This window comes from Sander lucioperca, chromosome 22 (genome assembly GCF_008315115.2).
Source record: "Sander lucioperca isolate FBNREF2018 chromosome 22, SLUC_FBN_1.2, whole genome shotgun sequence".
Taxonomy (NCBI): domain Eukaryota; kingdom Metazoa; phylum Chordata; class Actinopteri; order Perciformes; family Percidae; genus Sander; species Sander lucioperca.
This window is the reverse complement of record NC_050194.1, coordinates 11,534,000-11,558,287: the sequence shown is the minus strand read 5'-3', so window position 1 is coordinate 11,558,287 and position 24,288 is coordinate 11,534,000. Positions and strand designations below refer to the sequence as shown.

The 24,288-nt window shown below is 44.9% G+C and overlaps 1 protein-coding gene across 4 annotated transcripts in view; it reads left to right on the top strand.

Annotated features, from left to right (window-relative positions):
* Nucleotides 1-24,288, top strand: part of raraa (retinoic acid receptor, alpha a) — a 143,689-nt gene that overhangs the window by 98,694 nt on the left and 20,707 nt on the right. Inside the window, exon 1 of one of the 4 annotated variants that reach the window (XM_035997376.1) lies at nucleotides 4,599-5,675. The exons of 1 other annotated variant lie outside the window; for it this stretch is intronic. In XM_035997376.1, coding sequence (XP_035853269.1) covers nucleotides 5,498-5,675 — 178 coding nt within the window. In that variant the 5' untranslated portion in view covers nucleotides 4,599-5,497. Of the gene's footprint in view, nucleotides 1-4,598; nucleotides 5,676-22,136; nucleotides 22,142-24,288 lie in introns of those variants that run through there. 2 more of the 4 variants (XM_035997375.1, XM_035997378.1) reach the window with 2 other exon arrangements.

Here is a 24,288-nt window from a genome sequence, read left to right as displayed (position 1 = left end):
CCCCCTTGTGATATAGTGAAGGTCCCCATAAAAAATGGGAAAACCAGGTTACGGCCACCATAGAGCTGGGCCAAACAATAAAAGGCTTTATGGGCAGATATAGGCCTGTACCATAAATGCTGGAATCGGCTGTCACAGAGACATTAAAGGGATAAGGGCAGGGGGGGGGTAGCTTTCACAAAATCCCTGCAGCCCCTAAGAGGGTCTTTTTTTAGAAGACACACACACACACACACACAGAAAACACACACACACTTAGGATAACAACAACACCAATGAAGAGATCTATAGAACAGTATAACTTTTGGTCAGGCTCTCTGTATATATGTGTGTGTGTGTGTGTGTGTGTGTGTGTGTGTGTGTGTGTGTGAGTGTGTGTGTGTGTGTGTATCCAGTAGATTGACAGAAAGACAGAAAGGAGGTGGAAGTGGTGCAGTGTTCATCGATAACTGCAGCTTGTTCTCACATCGAAGGGTCGGGCCCTCATTACACATTGGCTCGCTGTCGGGGAGCACAGCTGTTGGGTTTGGCTGGTGCTGCGTGTACGGGCTGCACAAAACCAGCTGTGCAAACACACACACACACACACACACACACACACACACACACACACACAGACACTGTAATGACAGTAAGGGGAATGGAATGGTAGTTTCAGGTAGACTTAAAAGCAAACATGCACCTCGGCACACACACACTCACAAATTTACACACACGCTGACATGTACCCAAGGGAGATGTGAGCTAGGTGGCTAGTAGGAAGTTAGCTGCTGGGACCATGCCAGTGGTATGAGTGGGAGTGGAGGGGATTATGGTGCTGATCATCACAGTCGTGGGATAATACTGCTGATCAGCAGACAGCATGTTTTGCCCCACAGCTTGACAGAAACCTGGACATCTTCTTGGAGGAGGAATGGCAAGGAGAGCACTTTTTACTGCTTCCTAACACCCCAGATTGGGCGAAGAAAGAAGGGGAGCAGTAAAAATAGTTTGACACCCTCAAGGTCCAGCCAGCAATCTCCTCTCCGCCCTTGCCCATAAAACTCTTTAAATTCCCTCTTTAAAATCCTTCTCCCCTCCCTCCCCCACTCACCCCCCATCTCCGCGCTGGACTCTCATTTCCAGCTTTGCTCCGAATCAAGGGCGCTATGTTTACCACTCGTGGTTTTCCTCTATTATTTTGCACTTACATAACCATCTATTTCTGCAAAAGCCTCCACTTCTGAATGGTGCTTTTATCAGGACACTCCATCGGTTTGCTTGGACTTTATACAACAACACTTTGAAGCCCAAGCCACGCAATCAAGACTCGCCTCTGAGACACAATCTCGTTCTCTCTGGCTTTGCTTCCTCCAAAAGTACTTTTCCCTGTTCTCAGTACTGTGGCGCTTATTGATGCTGGGCTAAGGACAGCCAGCTGGACTGGTGTGTTAACGTGGGCCGAACCTCTTGTGACTCTTCTTGTCTTTCTGCTTTACACAGTCATGAAGATGCAATATAGACCATTGACCACTCTTACTTCCCCTACATTCATGGCACCAATTGTCAAGTGTGTGTATGCGCATATGTACTCATATTATGTGTGAATGCGTGTGTGTGTGTGTGTGTGTGTGTGTGTGTGTGTGTGTGTGTGTGTGTGTGTGTGTGTTTGTTTGTGATCAGTCACACTCACGTACAGACTGGACACCACCTGGCACTAAACAATTTTTTTTATGTGATGTAATGCATCAAATTCCCAAACTGTCTCCCCCAAGGAGCACTCTGTTCTCTCCTGTGACAATAAAAAATACCACATCTATTTCATCCAAGGCGCCAGGATATATTCAGCCTTTTTTAAGGATGACAAAGTGACTTTTTGGTTTAAATATACATGTAAGAAAGCTGTGGGAAAAGGACTTTTTTTCAGGTCTAATCTTGTATTCTTCCCTCCCCCTCTGTAATAAGCAATGATCAACAATCCGTTATCTCTTAGCTTGTTTTATGCTATCACAGGGTATTACCCTAGGATGAATACTCTCCCCTTGGAGAGAAAAAAACAGAGCCTGGAAAATTAGCATTTTCTGACAGCCATTACTCATAGGGCTAATCCTGTCAAGGAATGTGTGACTGCGCTATCAGTGCAGGCTAGGGGTCGCCGTGGCCCAGGCCTGCACACTGGGCTCTTATCAGGCAGGGTAAACACACTGGGGCCTGCATTAAATAAGTGTCACAGTCAGTGGGGGCGGAGTCGGCCAAGCCCCCCTGCCAGGCTCCATGCAGATAATCCCTCTCAGAAACCATGTTGGTCAGACCCAGCTGGGGCCTGTGGCCCAGGTGTAGGAAAAGTGGGGGAGGAGAGCTATTGTTCAGGCAGTGGTGTAGATTACAACACAAGTCACACAGGTTTTTGGCCATTTCCACATTTATGCAGATATATTTGAGAAAGCTATTTATGTATCAAACGTTATCTATCCACATTAACATTTTCAGGTCAATTTAGAAAAGTTGCCGAAACAGTAGAAAAGTACTTAAGATTGATTGTCCCGGGGCGGCCTCTAGCTCACCCAGTTAGAGTGTGCGTCCCATATAGGAGTATATAGAGTCCTTTGCAGCGGCCTGGGTTCGAATCCGACCTGCAGCCCTTTGCTGCGTAACATCCCCTCTCTTTCTCTCCCCCTTTCCTGTCTATCCACTGTCACTATCGAATAAAGGGAAACGCCCCACAAAATAATCTTTAAAAAAAAAAAGATTGATTGTCCCAAAACAGGACAGGACATGTGATTCTGCCATCATTAATTAGTTCCCCACAGGAGAAATTTGGATGCTGCAGCAGCATAAAGGCAGAAATAAGTACAGATAAATAGAGATGTGAAAATCAAATAAAAAATAAGAATGAATAAAATAAGATGTAGACCTATATACAACTATAGTAGAAGTAAAAGTTTCAGAGGTGAAGTGACACGGTATGATTAATAGCAACAAGTCTAGTATATATGTAAACAGTGTACGACAGAATAATATATACTGTGATCAAGTAATGACATCTAGTGTTGTCTGTATTAATAAAGCAAAATAGAAATAATATAGTATATGATGTGGTTATACAGTATAGCAAAGGTTTTTTTATACTCAAGAGATCATTGAGGGGCAGCCCTTATTTACAATGACATTACGAAGATAAAGAAAACAACACAGAAAAGGAAGCAACACCATCATAGATAGTATATGACGGTGTAGTATGAGGTATAAGATATAGTAAAAGGTACAATGTAATTGTAATAATATAGTATATCACAGCAGTGTAACAGAATATCAAATGTAACATGGTATATTTTATTATAAGATAATATGTAGAAAGTGCCCCTCCATGTTTCTGGCCTTGTCTGGGACGTCCCAATCAAGGATCAAACATGCTTGATATTTTCACATGTGGTCTTTCTTTTAATTTTTATTTCAAATGAGCTAAATATATTGCCATGGTGAAGGTGAAAAAATAATAATACAATGTGAGATGTCCTCCAACAAAATAACATCTAGTGCGCATGGCAACTTGAGCCGGCAGCTGTACTCCAGATCACATGACAATCACAGGTCAGTGTTTTTGAAAAGCTCTGTTTCCCTGTCAACGCCACAACATGACACTGGTGATGTGTAAAAACTTTGGATCTGTCTCTGGGACTGTAATTGCCGCTATATTCTTTCAGCTTTGATATTTGCATCTCCTGACTTTAAAAAGGAAATATGCATGCCTTCAGAGTTCTGCTTTGATAGCTTTGGCATGGACTCAAGCCTGGTGGACGACACAGCTGCATGTTTGCATAACAAGTTGCAACAATGTCGTGTGGAACGTTGCAGAGTAAAGGTGGAGTAACATTTTATTAGGGATGTGGTGAAAGTCTGAAGCAAAACAACTTCCTTTTGGACTTTATTCCAGCTGCAACTACACTAAGAAAAGTTCAGTGTCAGTAACCATGACTGGGTGACTTTGCCACTTCTGTTACTTTATGTGTGCTGGGTGAACTGAGGCGCCTCTCTGGGCAGCACTCGAGGAAAAGTGTAATGGTGTTACACTGAGTGTACAAGGTGGGAAACCTTGAATAATGTGGGATGAGAGCGAGCCAGAAAGGCGAATCCGAGTCAGCCAGTGGGTCACCAGGAGGTGAGGCTGCCTACTTCCCTGGGTTCAGGAAAAGTTCAGCTGCATAGCATTAGGCAAATTAGGGAGACAGGGTTGGGGGAGAAAAAAAGAATTGGGGGGTAGGGACTGATGAGAGCATGGGGGAAAGGGTCAAATAAGTTGAAAGGAGGAGCCCAAATTGAGAGTGAGAACATAAAGGGACTTCCAGGAAAAAGTCTGGACTCTCATTAAATCCCTGAATTCCGTGTATAGATACGAAAGACTCATTACTGAGCTTATATAACGTAATCATGCCCTCAAATACATTCTGATTTAAAGACCCCCGCACCTCAAATTTAGGTGCAAGGGGGGCCTCCTCTCTCACAGTCCCATACAGGGCCCGGGGAGAGTGAGGGAGATCCATGGTGACGTCCCTGAAGGGGTTAAACGTAGGAGGAGCAACGCATGAAAAGAGACTGAGGGTAGGAAGAAAAAAAGAAAAGAAAAAGAACCTAGTGGAGGTGGAGCCAAAGCCCTCAGCTGCTGTGCCTTGTCACATTTTTGCAGAACATGATAGCCGCACGATTTGGTGTGGGAATGGTTTAGACGTCTCTCTCCGAATACAAACAAGGCGGTGCTGCATGTTTCATGCGACCCTGGATATCGGAGAGCGGGGTCTGACCGAGAGAAGCCGCCGGTTGTTGTAGCGCACGGAGGGAGACCGGTTCACTTACGGGGCTGACAGGAGTCCTCCCACGGCAGGCGCAAACGGGACAACCGACCTTAACCCAAAAGGACAAACTGCAACTAGATGGAATTTCCTCTCTGATATTTGCGCTTTAATACATTGATAATTCCCTGTGTTGTCGACACGGACTCAGGATATTTGTGTTCTCTTTTCTGGGATTTTACCCGGGTTATTTTCCTCTCCATGGTGTGGATACAGCCTTAAATATTGCTCTCTTTTTGAGCAAGGCCGAAAGGACCTATCTATTCTGCTGAAGTTGTCCGTGTCGTGTTCGGTTTATTATTGTGTGCATATTCCCAGGCGTGTTCTTGCGTTGGACACCATGCAGACAGTTCTTTTAAATTATGTTTTCAAATTGAGCGCAGCCGATTAGGCTATTTCAGACACTGATTCACTCCTCGGTTGGGGTTTCGATCAATACAGCGGCTTTAAGAAGATGCCAAATGTTCACATGTTCCCGCTGTGCTTGGATTTACCACTTTTCCTTCGATTTTAATGCAGTTCCCCCCTTTTGGCCCCCTCCGTTTCTACCTCTGCTGGTGACGAGCTGAAAACCACAAGGCTCGTGTTTTCCTGCGTGCGCGACAATAGTTTTTTTTATTTTTTTTTTATTTTTTTTTTTATAATAATCCCCTGCTATCGTCCTGCTTCGTATGATGTATGAGAGTGTGGACGTTGTGGGACTGAATCCCAGCCCGAACCCGTTTTTAATGATGGATTACTACAACCAGAGCAGAGGATGCTTGATCCCAGAGAAAGGACTGGTGCCCGGAGCGCCCCATCCCTACAGCACGTCCATCAGAAACCAGCACTGGAACGGCTCCAATCACTGTAGGTGCCTTTTCCTGCCTCCTCAACTTCATTTCGCTAATTGGGGAAGTTACAGCCTCTATGTCCATGCGTGTGCACGTGTGTGTGTTTATTTATAGCCTGTATAAATGACGTGTTTTCCATTTTGTTGTTATTATTATTATTATTATTATTATTTTTATTTATTTTTTTACCACACGACTATAATCGTTATTATAAAGCCTGTCACCATCCTGTTTTATCTCAATTATTCAAACCGGATAATATGTGCCAAACAGCGTTGCATGTTATGGCCGTCACTGAGCTTCATAACAGCTTTAAATATACTTGACCCACTTTCGTCTCTCTCTCTCTCTCTCTCTCTCTCTCTCTGTGTGCCCATCGGCTGGGTATTTTTTCTGAGAAACGTCGGTGAGATTGCGGCGCTCTGATCACGTTATGCAAAGCTGTTGCGTTCCTGAAATATGCACATACTGCAAACAAGGTTGTGCAAGCCATGCCAACGGTAATCAGATCAAACTTTCCTGCCAGTGTTGTTATCCCTCGGTTCCTCTAGTAATCTGAATAACTGCACCCACACACACAGGCCAAAGTTCCTGAGCAGCATGCCTTAACTGGACAGTCCTGTCTATTTCATGTGCCAATCTGACCTTTCGCTAATTAAATGGGTTTTAAACCCGTGGTTTATATTTAGCAGGTAGGCTGGGGAAACAGTCACAACAGTGTGCTCTAAGAATTGAATTGTACAGTTAAATGTTTAAATCACATATTTATCATAATATCTTGACAGAACATACACATTAGAATACTGATTTAAATTCTAATAGCCTAAATACTACAACCAGAAAGTATTATTTGTAGGCTCATGTGCCAGACAGGCTTTTCTGCCATATCTAAAAATAGTACATCAGTGTCTGATGATGCTTTTCAAATCTCAGTAAGACTTTAGTTTGGATAAGTGATTCGGTGTGTGTGTGTTTGGTGTAGGTTTTTTTTCTTGGGTTGAGTAACCATCACCAGTCATGGGAGATTTCAGTTTATTGATACGGTATCTGGTGCAATAAGAGGGAGTTTTATTGCGACAACAAAGTATCACAGAGGTCATTCCCATTCTATACCTCAAAGGAGATGCACTGCACAAAGCTCCAGCAGGCCTTCATAGAAGAGATGGCTCTGTTGTCTTTCACAGCTGAAGGAGTGTAAAAAGCAGGAATCTCCACAGGCTCTTAAGGGCCAATTTCCTCCTCGTCTCAAGACTATAGAAACACACGACAAAGGGGAAGATTTTTTTTTTTTTTTAATCTTTTGGCAGCAACAACAAAACCACTCCAAAACAGGTTATGTTTGCACTGTAGTCTTTCTCTCTTTTTCACTGCTTGTTTTTCCAAGTCACATGAGATTAGAAATTCCTCTTGACTAAAAGGACAAATCACATACATTTTTCAAAGCAGATATCCAGCGAGCTTCATAGTATTTATCGAACTGACCCACTAAAGAGCTCTAGTGGCAGCATTGATTCAAACCATGTGAGCTCGTCTGAGGGAGACTGTGGGGGTTTGGCCCAGGAAAAGACCTCTGATCCCTTTACTCGACTCCACATTGTGTTGCTCAACGAAGGAGTTGCAGGGGGAATGTGTGTGTGTGTGTGTGGGGGGGGTAGCATAGCTGATCTTTGCCTTACTGCTTGAATGTAATAAAAAATTTAGTGCACAACCAGGGAGCGGTGGGGGGGTTGAGTAGAGAGGCACATTCGTTAGTGTCATCACGGGGCTCAGAGGCTTATTGGATCATAGGGATAGAAAACAAAACGGACGCTACACAGCACAATTTAGCAGGAATCTAAAGCAGTCAGGCTCAAAAGCACGAGACAATCCCAAAAACATCTGCTGGCTTCGTCTCTCTTTTTGGACTTTAAAATACCAACTTCACAGACACTAGTCTCATGGTATGTTATCCTCTGCACGTGGGTTTGGAAACAGATTGCTGCGGGAGTTAAAAAAATGTTTTACCCCCTCAGTGCTTTCCCTTTTGGTCCTCTGTTTTTTCAACCTCTCCAAATTGGGTCTAACTATTCATTACAGGCTTTACAGACGAGCTCTGTGGCTCTAAGAGTGCACTCAGTGACATCTTCGCTGAAGTAAACGGCCTCCTGGACCCATTAAGTGGCTGGGCACAAATCCAGATCATATGGACGCCTCATCCCTGATGATATTAGTTCTTTAATGATGCTGCCACTTTAGTTGTTTGACTGTTTCCATCCAGATGCTGTCAGCACAGGTTTGTCCATTCACAGCAGGCTTATAACATTGTTATGTTCAGAGCAATAATGCTGAATCTTTATGGTGAAAAGGCTCCGGTCTCGCAGATTAAATGCACTTGATTTTTTCACCGTGTGCCTGTCAGAATCCTTCCAGCAATTATGGGCTCATGCTTGAAAGAATGTGCATGGCCTTGTTCACATGACTGTCACACACAAAAAATGGGGGGTATGAAGGAAAGAGGGATTGCATGGTGGGCTCAAATGCTCACCAGCCCATAGGCTTTTTGCTCTTTGTTTTTTTTCTCTCGGGCTGTCCACAGTACGAAAGAAAGCGGTCAGCCGGGATTTCCATAAAGAGTAGACAAGGCAGAGAGAAGGGCGAGCTATGGCTAGTTTGTCTTCTGAAAGCAGGGTCTGCCAAGTGGGCTATTGAACACGAATGCTGTGTCCGAGGGGCAAGTGACTGGCAGCTTAATCTGACTCATGTGGTATTTAAGTGCGGAAGTCCTTTTGCCTAGCAGGAGGCGAGGCCCAAGAAAAAACAGATGGTATTTTATTGTTTTTCGGTGCAACGGACTGTAAGAGCAGAAGCAATTTTGGGCAATGATGAAGGGGGAGATTGGTTAGAGTGGATTTTTTAAAGAGAAAACAGCAAGAAAGTTTGAGCTTTGCTGGTAAATCACAAACCCATGTGGTTTCTCTTTTGGCTTTCTGAGAGGCTGCAGCATCAAGGCAGAAGGCATTGTGTTGTTTAGGCAGCAACATGGAAAACTGTGGGTAATGTGTTTGGACTTTGTGCAGGCCAGCAAATCGGTGTTGGCCTTGCGAAAGAACCGTGAATATCAATTCCTCCCATCCTTTATTTATATATGCAGTTTTTATTTGGCAAGTGTTAGCTGGGAAATGAGAAAAACATGAACAACAGAGCATAAACAGAGAGAGGCTCGTCCTCCTGTCCCCAAACACAACTGGCAGTTTCTGACATTGATGGGAGGTTGCTGTCGTAAACAGTTGGGGAAAAGGTCATCTTTTAAGGCAAAACACATTTTTTCTTTTCTTGATCAATCCACTCAGGATTTCTTGGCAAAGCCGCTTACAACTTTAGTAAAATTACAGCTTGTGATTTTGTTGGCGTAAAGCAGTAATGCGAATTCCAGGCTTTAATATTCCTGAACTGCAGTGTTTGTCCTTAATGCCAAGTCCCTGAGCTTTATTATACTCTCTGCATGCTCTTAAACGTCCGTGGACCTCAGGGCTTTAATGGACATTATAATGAGAGAATGGACCTTTCCTCCTGGGGCTTTGTTGATCCCAACTTGATGGAAGTGGCAGGATGGATGGACAGCATTGAGGCAAGGTCCCCTGTTTGTCCAGGTAGGGGAGGCATCACACAGTCTCCTTATTGCGCCACGTCTGCCTAACCCCTTTCAGCCAGTGGCGACAGTGATTTAGTAGCTTGAACGCCACAGAGAGAGAGAGAGAGAGAGAGTGTGTGTGTGTGTGTGTGTGTGTGTGTGTGTGTGTGTGTGTGTGTGTGTCTGAGTGAGTGTGTGAGAGATCACTATGTCCACAGAAACACGCCTGCTTTCACCTTCAGGTGAACATCAATAACACATTTTGTCATCAAGGTATGTTTGTAATGGCAAAAGGGTGAAGGGAGTTCAACACTGCTGCCGCTGCTCTCCTGGGAAAGGCCGCAGGGCAGCATTTCACAACCTGCCATTCCTCGCTCCCCAAAACACCTTGCCACCAACCTTCAAAGCTCTTGCTGCCTGTTTTTAATGCGATTCATCGTGTACTAAATAGAGATGCCCTTAGACTGGGATGTTCACCGTGGCACAATGTTACCAGGATCAACAGAGACGCATGTTGTTGTTATAGTACTTGTTGTTTCAGTAATATTTTGAAGGTGTGTCGAGTGGGTGTGGTCCGTCACCTTGAACATTGGCAGAGCACCTGGCTTTAGGACGCACACAAACAAAGCTGTAGCTGACTAGCAAACTTTTATTTTCTCCTGAAGGTGGCATATTGCAGTGTCACTCCATATTGAGCATGTCAGAAAATTCAGCATATTTTGGTCCGGGCAGTTTTTTCGTGAACACACGCTCAAACCCACCGATGGGCCCCAGCTTGTTTGTAGAGAGAATTAGCTTAGAGGCATCAGTCAGAGAGCACTGTACACCAGTTTGGTTTAACACTAAACCCCCAAACAAGGGTTTGTGTACACTGCAAAGCCCACTTTGATGAACAAAGCAGGGCAGACTGAAAAGATCCAGGCAGTGTCATTGATTCATCAGGGCTTAAAGAAGGCAGCTGATTGCAGATATTGTGACATAGGGCCGTAATCTCAATATCAATAATTACAGTTTCACCCGTTTCTGTCCTGTTATACACACACAGACACACATACAGGGGTGGGAGGGAGATCGAAACAGTTCAGGTTAAAGGGGGGTTCGTCCCTCTAAAATATTCATAGCTTCTTCATTTAAATCAATTCAGCTCTACGGGGGCAGTCAAGCGTTGACTGTCAGAAATTGAGCTGGGTCTGTTGTAATCACTTCTTTACTTATCTCTATAGATGGCTTGTTCGCAATGGGCTCTGCATGGCTAGCTCACCACCACATTGAGAGAGGGCTCTCTCTCTCTCTCTCTCCTTCTCCTCTTCCCCATCTCTCCGCCCTATCTCCATGTTTCATCCCCACCCTCTCATAATGGAACACACATAAATTCATCTGGGTATTGAACCAGGGACATTCATCACCCCAGAATTCATCTGCGAGGCATTTTCATTCCCAAAGTGTCTCCTTTCTCTCTCCCACTTTATCTCTCTCTCCCTCGCTGTTTCCCATCTCCATGGTGGCATTCACCGGATGGCAGTCGGTGTCACGATTAATCTTTAATGCTCGCCTGCCCTAATTTTTCCTTATATTTTTCAAGATTTCCTGCCCTCCAACACCCCTTTTGCCAACATCTGCTGTATATAGAGTGATTACATGGAATGTTGCCTTGTTTCATCAGTTGTGGAGGACCACTGCCTGCCTCTGCCTCTCCTGTGCAGTCTCTCTCTCAGGCCACTAGCTCTAGGCCAAAGCACAGGGCTGACGCTTCCACCAACAAAATCATCCGTAGTCTCCCTCTGGGGATCTGTGTTAACATCACATGGATGACAACTGTGTACACCTCAAGTAGTTCACTCACACACAGACACACACGCCACAAATGCCCTCCTATTTAGAGAGTGGGACAGCCAAGAAAATAGGGTAGAGGTTAGTATGCTAAAAATACATGAGCCTGGCAGTTCTTCTGCTGTCTGGGCAAAAAATAGCCTTGTGTTGCTGCCGTCTCAGTCAGTGTTGTTAACTAAGGAGCAGGAGAGAACGCTCTGCCCCGGCTCAAGTTTTTTTTTTTTTTTTTTTGGTGTACACAGAGCTTCCTCTTCTTACTTGCATGAACACAAAGTCCCAAGTCCCACAATTGTGCTTTTAATCATCATGCTAGCAGGCCAGCTCCGAAGAGATGTCTCAGTGTTTCAGATGATCTCATTGCGGTTAAGAGTCCTTATTTGCCTTTCATAATACCTGGTGTTGGTGTCTTTAACATGCCTCCAGGGTGCACACAGGGCAAGTTTGGAGGAAGACAAGCCCTTTCTGTATGTCTTGATTTATGAAAGCTACTTTCTAAAGTAACTTTAGAAGTCCAATATTGTGTATCTTCTCCTCTTTGGTTCTCTCTCATGACATCCGGGCCTAGCCTGGCTCAATCTGGTCGCACTTAGTGACAGAGGAGCTTGGTCTGTCTGGACACCACTGTCATCTCTTTCCCACAGCCCCTCTGAATCATTTCATATTCATTACGTGTCTGGCTGGAGCCTGGCCTCTGACATTTGACTCTTAAAGGCCCACCTGGGACCGGGATGAAATAGACTGCCAACAGTGCGGCGTAGGTGGGAAGGAAGAGTGTATCGCTGGAAAGTGACGGATAGGACAGCATGTTCGACCGACAGCTCGGGTTACAGGCTGCGTGTTCCCTGTAACCCTGTTTGTGATATTAGCATTGTGTGAACTGAGAGATGCCCTGTAGCAGAGCAGCTCCGAACACGCGTAGGTTACGAGAGGTGAATGGGAAGAGACTGAAGCAACTGGATCCTGTTTGTTATGAATAGAGCCACTGTGTGTTAAAAGGAACACGCTCTGATATCAAGCAGCCCCTTCATTTCAGAGAGACGTATTGTCTAGCCTTCGCTGTCACCTGTAGTGTCTTATCAGGGCCATTGTTGGTGAAGTACCTCAGTTGAGAGAGAAAGAGAGATAGCTGGGTAGTTATCACAATAATTAAGTGCTCGTGTCAGATGCTGAGGAGCATTAATTGTTCTGTGAAAAATAAATATGTCACAAGCCTCTGCGCTGCTAGTTCCTGGTAGGGTTAAGACTTTGTCTATTCCTCATTCCTAGCCATCTTGTTTTCAAAAGCTTCGCCGGCCCAGATGCTCTCTCTGATTGGGAAAGGGGGGGGGGGGGGGGATGATAGGGAAATATGCAGCCATGCAGCACACTTAGAGCGGAGAGGGCACATTTTGTTATTTCACAGGATTTTTAACAGTAACCTGAGGAAAACTTTTTATAGTAGGCCAAAAAGACAGTGGGCGAGAAGGAAAGAGAGAATGAAGAGAGGCATTTGTTCATCAGTTCTGCTCAAGCATATGATAGACAACAAGTCAAAATTATGTATTTAGTTACCATTTCAGTGTTGTGCTTTTGATTTGTTTCAACCTTCAAGTTATTGTTACCATTCACACAAACACATCTTTGTTTGGAGCTCCAAATGATAGCGCTGTGATCAAAGAAGAAGCAAAGAGATAAAATCTGAAATACATAGGAGCCCTTTGACTGATTTTTTTACCCCCTGCTTCTGCCGGGGAGCTGACTAATGGAAAAAGGTGACAACAATTTGAACCTGAGTTGTCAAGTCGCACAGTGTGGTGCACTGTAGTAACGGGTGACCAGCCCCCTTTGCTTGCAGCGGTGCTGTTCTATGCCACGACGTGACACCCGGCTTTGCCCTCGCGCCATACGTAGGAAACCTTTTGCACAGCACCGCTGCCACTGTGGTGGTTCCACAATAGAGCTGGATTATTGTGTCTGGGCTGTCAGCACCTCTCAGCTGAAAGAAAATGAGAGGGAGGGAAAGCGAGAGAGGGAGAGAGAGATCTCAGGCACCGGGGGAAGCTGGCATTTTTAAACAATAATCTTTGTGGAGCCTTCCAGGAGGTTTAATGTCATTTTTGGCCTCTGGATTTTTGCCCTTTTCTCCTTTTGAACAAAAATCAGGGGAGAGCGAATGGGCAGGAACAGAACAAGGAAATAAGGGAAGGGAGACAACAGACAGAGAGGGAGAGGCTTGGCTGGGTGACTGATATTATTAGTGTTCTGGTGCGACTGATGGAGCCTTGGTCTGCATCTAATGGCTGCCAACAGGCCAGCGTTGGCAAATTGAGTCTGGTACAGAATGACCTATATCCCTGTCCTATTTAGCACATTACAGCATGTCTTTATCGTGCCCATCTCTTTATCCATTCTTTACTCCTTTCATTTCTTTATTTTGTATCAAGTGTCATGATGAGACAAAAGCCCTATGTATGATCTCAGTTTTGCAGCCGTTTTTTTTTAATAACCTTAATCTGTGTGTCCCAGTTGCCTTGACAAAATCTGTTTCCACTCTCCAGCCTCATCATGTTTTAGCTCACTCAGAATTGAGCCTTTTCAGCTATAGAGATGTTAAACAGTGAGGGCAGATAGATGGCAGCTTAAGTCGACCGGCATTTTTTTACTTAGTACCTTGCATGCAAAGCTGCATGGCTGCCCAAATGTGCTCCTCCTGGCTACAGGCAAGAGTGGCATCACTAATCTTCTCTGCCTCGTGTGAATTATGGATTGGATGTAATGCAGCGATTAGACACACACACCTCCACGCGTGCATGTCACTCTCTGCTGCAGTGGTGACTAGCTAGGTTCCCTTCTGCACTCAAGAGAGGGTTTCCCTCGCTGCACATTAAAGTCTAGCCTACAGTGCTCCTGCTGTCTAACCTGGCCACCCAGCCTCGTCTTCCCCACACGTCTTCTCCACAGCTACATACTTCCTGAAGCTAGCAAGAGAAGAACTCTGCTCTCATATGCTCTCACACATATGCTTGCTAAAGCCCTGTAATCCTCAACACCAGGAAGAGATGCATGATAATCTTGGTCAGCTGACTTTAAAGAATGAAGAAGCGAAGGAGGAACTACAGCAAGGTTGAAGCCTATCCCCCACCCCCCACCCCTCCCTCCCATCTTCCCTAAAGCCTGTTGGGATACTCATTGGGCTTGACATACCCAACCCCACCTGCCCTTACTTCTCAATGGGAAGCTCCATCACTGGCCTTCCCTGAGCTGGCCTACTTGGGACTGTTTGATCTCATTGTGGAAGCAAGTGAGCTCGCTCGCTGCCTGGCAGGCAGAGAGAGCTCCTTGATGCTGAGGGTTGGGGAGGTGGAGCAGGCTTCAGTGGAGAGGCTTAATAACTGTATTAACATCGGTGGCTCCCCCAGGACCCACGCCTACACAGTGGAGGGGGAGGGGGGGGGGGGGGGGTAGCACTGTAAAGCTGCCTTCTCACACTTTGAATTTTCTGCCCTAATTTTCTCTCTCCTCCCTCTCTCATTTTTCAGCTCGGTTTTTTTCCAATTCAGTGTGATTTATAAATCAAGATATATTGGAGCAGCGTGTCTTCTCCACGCTTGTTTCTCATTTTCTCACTGCGCGACAGTTCCTGCCTCTGTATCAGTTTGTCTTCTCATCATCCCTGTGGCAGCCCACTTTCTGTAACTATCCATCTTCTCATTTTTTCTTCTTATCTGTCCTTTCTCTAATCTGTTGGTCCTCTTCCTTACGCCTGGCTGTTTACTTATTCATCACAGATTGACATTAGTATTGTCATTCCATTCCGACTTCCTCCCTCATCACATTACACATGTTGGCTTACAGATGGGTAATATTACAATCGACTCTGAATTGAAAGTACGGTACTCTTTCCTCACCTGTGTGTGTCGCTGTTCATGACAGGTCCCCTTATCCCTTGAATTATACATTGGAATCTGTTGAATAATTGATAGTCCCCACTTAGCTTAATGGACAGAGTTAACTGGGAGAGGCGTGTGTTCCTACTTGCAGAGGAACTGGGTCGCAATAAACGGCACCCAGTCCCCCCCAGTGTCATAATGAGGCCCCGGTCACAAGGCAGAGAGACAGAGCAGTCAACAGAGGCCAGCTGGGGTTAAATGGACCCCAGAGGGAAAGAGGACAGGAGGGAGAAGTGGGAGCATTAACAGTAGGCTCACCTGAGGGCTCGGCTCAGGTTACTTCCACTTATTGTTTTGGCAGGCCTGCTTACTGTGTACATAGACAGCAAGTATGGTCCTATGCATGCATGTTGTCTTTTTTTACTAGTATTTTTCGCATGCACTTACAGAAGGAGGAGGCAAGCAACTCTTTGCACATGGACGCACAGAGTATAAATACTTTTTCTGCAGTTTACTCTTTGAAGAACACTTTACATTTTCAAATAAAACCTTTACATTAAATCTTTACGTCAAGGGCATAGTTGAAGTTTGGTATAGCTCCTTTGCACATGTACAGACATATGAAAACTGTAGTCATAATCTTGAGCAATGGGCAAACCAAAATTTCAATGTAAAGAATGTAGTCAGTGATAAATAACAACCATGACAAAATCAATAGGACAGCAATGTTTGTAGCGCTGCCAGTATTTCTGTACAGGCTGTTTCTGTGAACCAGTCGATCAATGAGATAGTCCGCTTAAAAAATTTATTTAATTTATGTTCTATGCAAAAGACCTAATTATTTTTAGACTGACATTGTAGGCAGAGATCAATGTTTTCTCACTAAAACCAGCCCTCTGACTGGTGGACAGCCATATCACAGGAAGTGGTGTGTGTTTGTGTGTGTGTGTGTCATGATCAAATGGCTCCCCCCAGGCTATGTGGAAAGGTCAGGGATCCATGCAGGAAATTAGTGTCTGTGGAGGCACAGACAACACACACACACACACACACACACACACACACACACACACACACACACACACACACACACACAAAGAGAGACACAGGGAGAAGGGAAAAACCAGAACCCATACCCAAGGAAGCTAAACATGCCCTTCATTAAAATCTAGTAACATCCCACTGCGCTCTCTTGATGACTCTGCCTGCTCTCATCAGCCATTTTTTCCTAAACACAGAGCTAACTTAACCTCCCAGTGCTATCGACAAGCCCCTCACTTTTAACTTTTTTTTTTTACATTAACGCTGGCACTTAAGAAAAATGAGTCTGCCTCTTCCCACCCACCCGCTCTCTTCTCGCTCTGCCCAAATCTTCCACTAAGGAGCCCCCTGACGCTACACATCAGACAGCTGAATCAAATGTGTGTCATCAGTCATCATTAGGGTTCATGAGCAGGAGAGCAGTGGCTGGCTGGCAGTGGTGAGCCTAAGGTGTTTAAAGCTACCACTGTGATCTTTGGTGGATTTAGCCCCTTTACTTAATGCAGAGGAGTTTGGTCACATGTGCAGCCAAGTCATTTCAGCCTATGACTTTGTAGAATAATGTCTGTGTGTGTGTGTGTGTGTGTGTGTGTGTGTGTATGAACAATTGGTTGTTTTGTGTGTTTCTGTGTCATTAATGTGCAACTAGCTTGTTTTCCTCTGCATCTGACTATTCTAAATATGTCAGCTGTCTCCTCTGGGGTTTTAAGGCCATTTTAACCCCTGTGCTGACCTAGTAAACTCCTCGGGTCCTGGCAAGATTGAGCGCTTTAATAGACCAGTGACAGGATAATGGCACGCTTGCTGCATCTTCTTGTCCACACCTTTGCAAATACCTCCACTTACCTCCACAAATAATATGCTTTTAAGTCCAAACTTGACATTGGTACTTTGAGCTAATTTATGAAGGGAACTGTTGTCATTATGGGTTACAAGTACAGTAGCGGAATGCACGCTTAGCCTGCCGAGGCTTGAAGGCAGAGGTAAAATTACAAGCGAGTTTAACTATTAGCTCTAACTCATGTTGACGAGTACATGAAGTGACAAACCTAAATGGGTGTCTGGAGTTTAAGAGAAATTGTCTGGTAAGGAGGCACATTATTTAGCGTCATTGAACACAATCATGCATTCACTCTCCCCCACTTCCACAATCATGCCCCTGCTCTGAAGTTGAGAAGATCAAACCCTCGTAATCTTTTCCCCCTGTGATTGACTATTGTGTTGTCCACACACAGAGAGAGAGAGAGAGAGAGAGAGAGGGAGGGAGAGGAGGGGAAAGGGAGAACAGGAGTCGAGAGAGGCAGTTTAACATGACAAAGCCTGTCCCTGGTGATCCTCTCTTCTCCTCCCCAGATCCTCATGAGCCTCTTCTCTTTCTCCCTCCTCTCTTGATCCCTTGTTCCCCCCCCTTTTTTTTACCTCCTCCTGGCCTCTCCAAGTCCACTTCAGCCCTCCTAATGCAAATAGCCCTTTGCCCCCCTCCATATTTATGACCTGCTTCCTCCACTGTTAAATATGCGCTTAAGAACGAAGGGCCTTGAAAGCTGCCAGTCATATTGGATTAGCGAGTATCAATGGGCAGATAACCTCTCTGTTAGAGTGAGTGAAAAGCAAACACTCGAGCATAAGCATTCATGAGGGTCTTTGGCCTTCAAACACTGAGAGGCACTGTGTGTGGCACTCGGCTCAATAAAGATGAAAAGGGTCTGATAATGTGTATGGATTTAATTTCAGCGCAGGCAGACAGAATCATGGCATATGAAATGCATTTCAAGCTATTTCTTCACCTGTGATTGTTTTTAATGAAATGTGTTCATGATCTCCAACTAATCTAAATCAAATTTCCACAAATCTTTTCAACTGCAATGTTTTTCAAAGACACACAACCTCTTTTCTTTGAACATTTTTGTGTCTCTTCCAGCAATTGGTAATTACTTTAAGGTCACAGGAACATATTCAGGCCTCTGACCCTTTGACTTCTTATTACAGGTTGCTTGTAATGTCGTTGACCTTTATTTTACGTGAATAGAGGGAATAGAGGCTTATTTGGCTGGTGCACTCATTCTAAGTGGCTGTGAGAGAAGAACATCAATCAGACAACTAAAATCTAACCTTTTGTTAGAGCACACAGTGAGTTTCTGGTTTGGGTAGGCCCAGGTTTAGTGTTTCTTTGGCACCCTCCTGGCTCTTCATATGCATAAGTGGAGTTTGTTATTGCGGGAAAAAAATCCACTCACGCACAATTCTATAATTAACCAATGCAGGCACTCTGTAAAAGAGAGGCTTAATGTTTCATGAAGCCATTTTCACAGTCAGAGTAGTAACATTAAAGACTGGTTTGTAAAGGGCTGTGGTTTAAATCGTGTGTGTGTTATGATCCAATGTTGACCTTGATCTTGAATGATGTGCTATAAGGTGCTACAACTACAAGTCACTCCAGGTAGGGTTTATTAATTTGCCTGGAGAGAGTTGACAAAGGGAGGTTACACTGTGGTTACACCTCCCTTTCTCACTCTAAAGAGGGTGTCTGAAAGCAAACATGCCGGCATGCATGGCTTTTTTTTTGGGGCCTGCTTTTGAAATGTTTGTGTCTTTTTCCTCAGATGCCCTCTCCTCTTCTCTATCTTTATTCTCTTGCAGCCTGTCTCTTGCTGCTCCCAGCTCTCTTTGTCCTGTCTCTGTCTCTTAATGTGGGTCAGTGATGTCACTAGCCTGGGAAAACCCTGACGAACCTCCGGCAAATTTGAGATTTGCTCTGCAAGTCAGTCTGGCCAAGAGCCCATTCAAGCCCTTTTCCAATTCTTCCAAATCGAGGCACCAATCACAACCGTTGAGGCGGGCTTTACACGATGACGATAGCGCAGCGACGGCAAGCAGCTTTTTGTTTACATTCAACATGACGGCTACCGAAGCGCAGCAACCCGTTGATGCCGCTGTCGCTGCTACATCACCCAGATCGGTCTGATTGGTTGAAGGACTATCCAATACGCCCAGAGGCATTTGAGCAGCATCCGTTGGTGATGCCCCTTTGGAAATGAGCTGCGAATTAACCTTGCCCAGACCCAAGGGTCTGCTTTCAACCAGGCTATGATGTCACATAAATTCATGCTCAATTGCAGATCCACTGAGGGCAAACACTTGCTTGTACTCATCACATGGATTAGCCATGGAAAAGGCTTGCTAATCATAGGTCTGCTTCTCCCATTGAATTAAATTCCTGGCCTTTTAGCTCATTGCAGTGATGAAGCTTTGGTGCTGCCCCTTTCAGTGGTGGAGGAAGTATTCAGATCCTTTACTTAAGTAAAAGTACTAATACCACACTGTAAAAATACTCTGTTGCAAGTAAAAGTCCTGCATTGGAAATGTTACTTAAGTAAAAGTACTCAATGCAGAAAAATCCTCACATTTTAGTAACTGGAAACGATCCAAACAGTTCTGTCGATCAACTAAGTGTTTAATGGTCTAATCATTGGAGGCCTATACATTGTTGGGTAGTTTAATTTATAATCAAACATCCTATTTTAAACTACATGTGTTTTGTGTGAGAAAATGTTAATTTGTGAAGTAACTAGTACCTAAAGCTGTCAGATTATTGTAGTGGAATAAAAGGTACAATATTTCTCTCTGAAATGTAGTGGAACAGAAGTAGAAAGTAGAAAGTGGCATGAAAAGAAAAGATTCAAGTACCTCAAATTTGTACTTAAGTACAGTACTTGAGTAAATTTACTTAGTTACATTCCACCACTGACCCCTAATGCACACATACAGGAGGACATTTGAAATACAGTATCTCTGCACAAAAAAAAATACATTGGCATTGACTCCACAGCCTGTCAGGCCATCTTGATAGACCTGCCATGTACTGTACCAGCTGTATGTTCAGAATCCTGAGTAGATCCTGCACACACATTTTCACATTCTCACACACATGCTCTTACATTGGATATCATGTTTTGGAGTGTTCATGCCCACACACTAGTATGACACTGCTGTGCCTATCTATCCACATTCTGGCATCCTCTGGCCGACACGGGCTGCTTTGTGCCCCCTTGTGCCCACCACCATGTCCCACACCATCAGCTCATGCCAAATATCTTCAGTCACCCCAGGGCAAGTGCCAGCTCACATAGTCCCGCTGTCAGTCAGCAGGCATAGACAGCTGCTGGGTAGAGTTACACTGTTACTCAGGGTTGCAAGGGAGCGTTGTTGCCAGGGAACTTGTGTTTCTCTCTGGCAAGATAGCTGTCTTCAGATGCCTGTTATGTTTTTGTTTTTCACAATCAGATCCATGAACATTGGGGCATAAAAATAAAAGGAGTGTATGTGTGGTTTAGATGTCCTTGCATTCTGTATTTATTAGGAGACTCATAATTAACTGTGCCAAAGGCTACCATGTGGCTGTAGCAGCACAGAGCAGCTACTACGGTTAACACAAAGTTGCTGCTAGAAGTCTAGCCCCTGTAGACCTCACCTTTGCCATCTGCTTGATCCCTTGGTGCCCGTCCCTCCCCCCGCGCCCTAGTTTGTCCACACATGTTCTCAGTTTTGCCTCCATTTGCAAGGGAAGCAGTGATAGGAAAACCTGGTGTGTTGTTATTTCAGAGGCCTGGCAGCGTGGAGAGGGAAGTTATCTTGGGCCTCTGGAGAAGGGCTCGGGAACATGGTGGGGGCCGCTGGGCTGATAAAAACCAGGCCTGGCCTAGACAAGAACATGCTGACATTCACACACGCACAGGCTGTCGTGCACATACATACGGTACATATCATACAACATGCATTTGAGTGTGCAAACGGGTAGTTGCACTTATTTGCATGAGCATGCACATTTTCATTCATTGTGTTCCTAAATACAATCAAACAGAAGAAATGCAGATACATGACGCGTCACATATTTACCCATACAGACACCCACATACAACACTCCTCCCCACTTCACCAAGATGTAAAGATGCTATAAATTACCCTAAAATTACACAACCTGGTGTTTTCCCCACTTCTGGCCCACCATTTCCTAGTGTTAAGGAGGGATCGTCATAACAGCCCCAAAGACTCCCTACTCTGCACCGCCTTGCCCTACGGCTTCGGCCTCTGCTCAGACCCCCACCTATCACTCACGTATGTGTGTTTTTCTTGCCGTAACACGCTCGATGGGGGGAGTTATTTAGCCCCAATTTGGACCACTATCCATCAGATTTTGGTCTTGGAGCCAGTGTAGCCTTCAAATTTATTGTACAGTCCTTTAAGAACTCAAGCTGTCACATCAATTTCTGCTCTCTCTGTAAGATTTGAATATTCGCAATGGTTGTAAAACAGAAGGCTGTCATTTCTCTGAAATGTAGACCACAATGCACTCTCTTAAGTGGAAGCGATGTGTCATGCACCACAGAAAAATATATCATGACTCTGTTAGAAACAATGGAGCTTGGAGGCTCATTATTAGTGACAGCCCCCTGTATCTCCATGCCTTCTCCCTCTCTCGCTCTCCCTCTCTCTCTCCACATTGAGAATGTAGACTGCAAGCTAGACATGCTGCAGCTTACAGTGTGCACAACTGGGCAGGAGGATGCTCAGTAATCCTCCTAACTCACCCTCACTGAAACACGCACACACATTTGTACGGCATCATAACAAGCATGATGTGGGTGGGAATAGTGACAAATGGGCTACTAACATAACACCAATCCAAATCAAGAACAATCTATAAGATGATTAAATACTGTAATGCATCCGTTGTGATTTGTTAGAGTCTTCAGGTGGAAGATGAATCAGATATTGACATTCCTGTGTTGGATACTGTAGGATATGAAGGCCTTTTGCTGGCAGTGAAAGAGGACTTCCTGTGACTTAGATGTAGAGAGCAATGGGAAGAGGAGAATGTCAGACTCTGTAAGTGGGACAGGTAGGAATAAGGGGGGGAGATGAAAGTGGAAAGTGGCAGGAGATGGGTGGAAGGGCTGGATTCAGTTACAGAGAATACAGGAGGTGTGAGGCTCGCTGTCTGCTCTCCTGCCCCATGTCAACCTCCACTGGCTCTCCTTCCTCTGTGTGTGTGTGTGTGTGTGTGTGTGTGTGTGTGCGTGCGTGCACATATGCCCTGTCGCCAGGTTCCTCCCCCTCTTCCCTCCAATAACTGTTCACACTCTGTGTTTGAACACAAACACACCCCACTGTCGCTCACCAAACAGCTGTCAGTCTGTGCGTGCCTGCTAGCGCGGGATGGCGCATGCACACGCCCTCGCTCCCGCTCATATTTAGATGGTGTGCGTGGCTTTGCTGTCAGTAATCAGTGTAAAGGCAGCGAATGGAGCCCCATCCATTTTCAGCGGAGAGCTGTTATGACGCTTAGTAAGAGAATGGCAGGATTTCCCTGTAAGCAAGGAAATAGTCCCATTTCCCTCTTCAGTAATTGAAGAGTGCTGACAAAGCATTCCTGTGTGTGTGTGTGTGTGTGTGTGTGTGTGTGTGTGTGTGTGTGTGTGTGTGTGTGTGTGTGTGTGCGCGCGTGCGTGTGCGCGCATGCATGTGTGTGTGTGTGCAGTTTCCCCTGCTGCTTACCCACATTCCTGACTTGGAAACCAAAAATAACGTCTGAATGTTTAGCAAAAGTCAAGCACTATGCATGAGTGATACCCTTCTCTGCTCACTTGTTGGTCTGTTTCATTGCACATAAAAGCTCTTAAGTTGCTGCCAGTCGTTTTAATGGACATGCATGATACATTGGCCTACAAATCCCAGGTTTTTTGCAAGGCAGTAACTATCCCTGAGGCTGTTTCATTGGCCATCCCACTTCATTATTTTAACCAGACTTCAAAGTGAGCTTTAATGCAGCAGCCTGTGGCATGGTGGTCTGTCTGGTGTTTCCTCTCCTGCACAATCACTGCATGGAAAGACAAATGGACCTGTATATGTCCTGCCATGTAGCTTACACATGGCGAGAGTGTGTGTGTGTGTGTGTGTGTGTGTGTGTGTGTGTGTGTGTGTTGTGTGTGCGTGTGTCCAAATAACCTAATAGAAGCCAGGGGAACACAATGGTCTTCGTGATAGAGTAGGATTCAACAAAGTGGAAGATCCTGTCAAAGCCCTCCTTCTTCTCCTCCATCCCCTCTGCCTTCATTTTCTCCACTTCTCTTTACCTCTATCCAGCCAGCCAACCAGCCAGTCTGCTAATGTAGTTAGCTTCGTCCTAATGATGGTGAAATCTCATTAATATGCTTCACAGCTGGGCCCAGTAACCAGTGGGGAAGAAGGTAATCAAATCTCAGAGGACTAACCCAGAGCTGAACCTCAAGAACTGCTCAGCAGCTCTGGGCCGAGACAGCAGAGTCTGGGGGCTTGATAATAGCCGCTGGGCTTGTGTGTTTGTGTGTCTCTTGGTCTGTGGTCTCAATGCCTTTTGAAGTGCTGATGTTAGCCAGGCTATCTTATGTCAATTTTACAACTCTGGCTAGTTCATCAGAATAGATTTCATTTCAGTCTTAGATATTTGTCCATTTAAGTCCAGGCATGCTGTAATTGCTTACGGAGGATGTGGCTGCGAGGGCGCTGCTTCTCTCTAAGTGCACTTGTGGCTCATGATGTATGCAAAGTGAATCTGAAGAGCGACATTACAGACCACTCACACTTGAACTTAATTAAATCACCAGTGCTTTGGCTCTGAGTTTGAGAACACCATGCCACATTAAGCTATTAAGATATCTGGAAGGCTGCACATGCACACGTGTGCACACGCACACATGTGCACACACGAGTGTATTTTACTCGTCTGTATATGTGAATATCAGAGGAGAGATCTAAGTAAATTAAATCTAGGTGCTTTGACGTGTTGGTCATTAAAATTTGGTTTTATGAGAAGTATGTTGTTAATTCATGGCCAACTCACACATTGTTTAGACCAATTAATAACAATGAAATTCATAATTAGAAACATAATAATATTCAATACATACAATACTTTAAATGTGCCAGAATGAGCAGAAGGCTAGTTTTCAGCCAGAGCCAGTGGTCAGATGTTAGAGAGACACACCCTCCTTTAAATGGACTTCTGCTGTTTCAACGCAGTGTCAGGTTGGTTTCCGCTGGTTACGCTTGACGGCCTGTGCTGTTTCTGGGTCTGGTCTGACAGCATGCCAGGCTGTAGTCTTCAATCCAGCCTTGTGTCTGGCTAACAACAATTGCAGTGACCATAGGGTCCGTGCGGTGTGTGTTTCACCTCCTCACCAATAGCTTCCCTATCAGAGTACAATAGATTCCTTATCAGTACCTCCTTACTGTTTTTCATT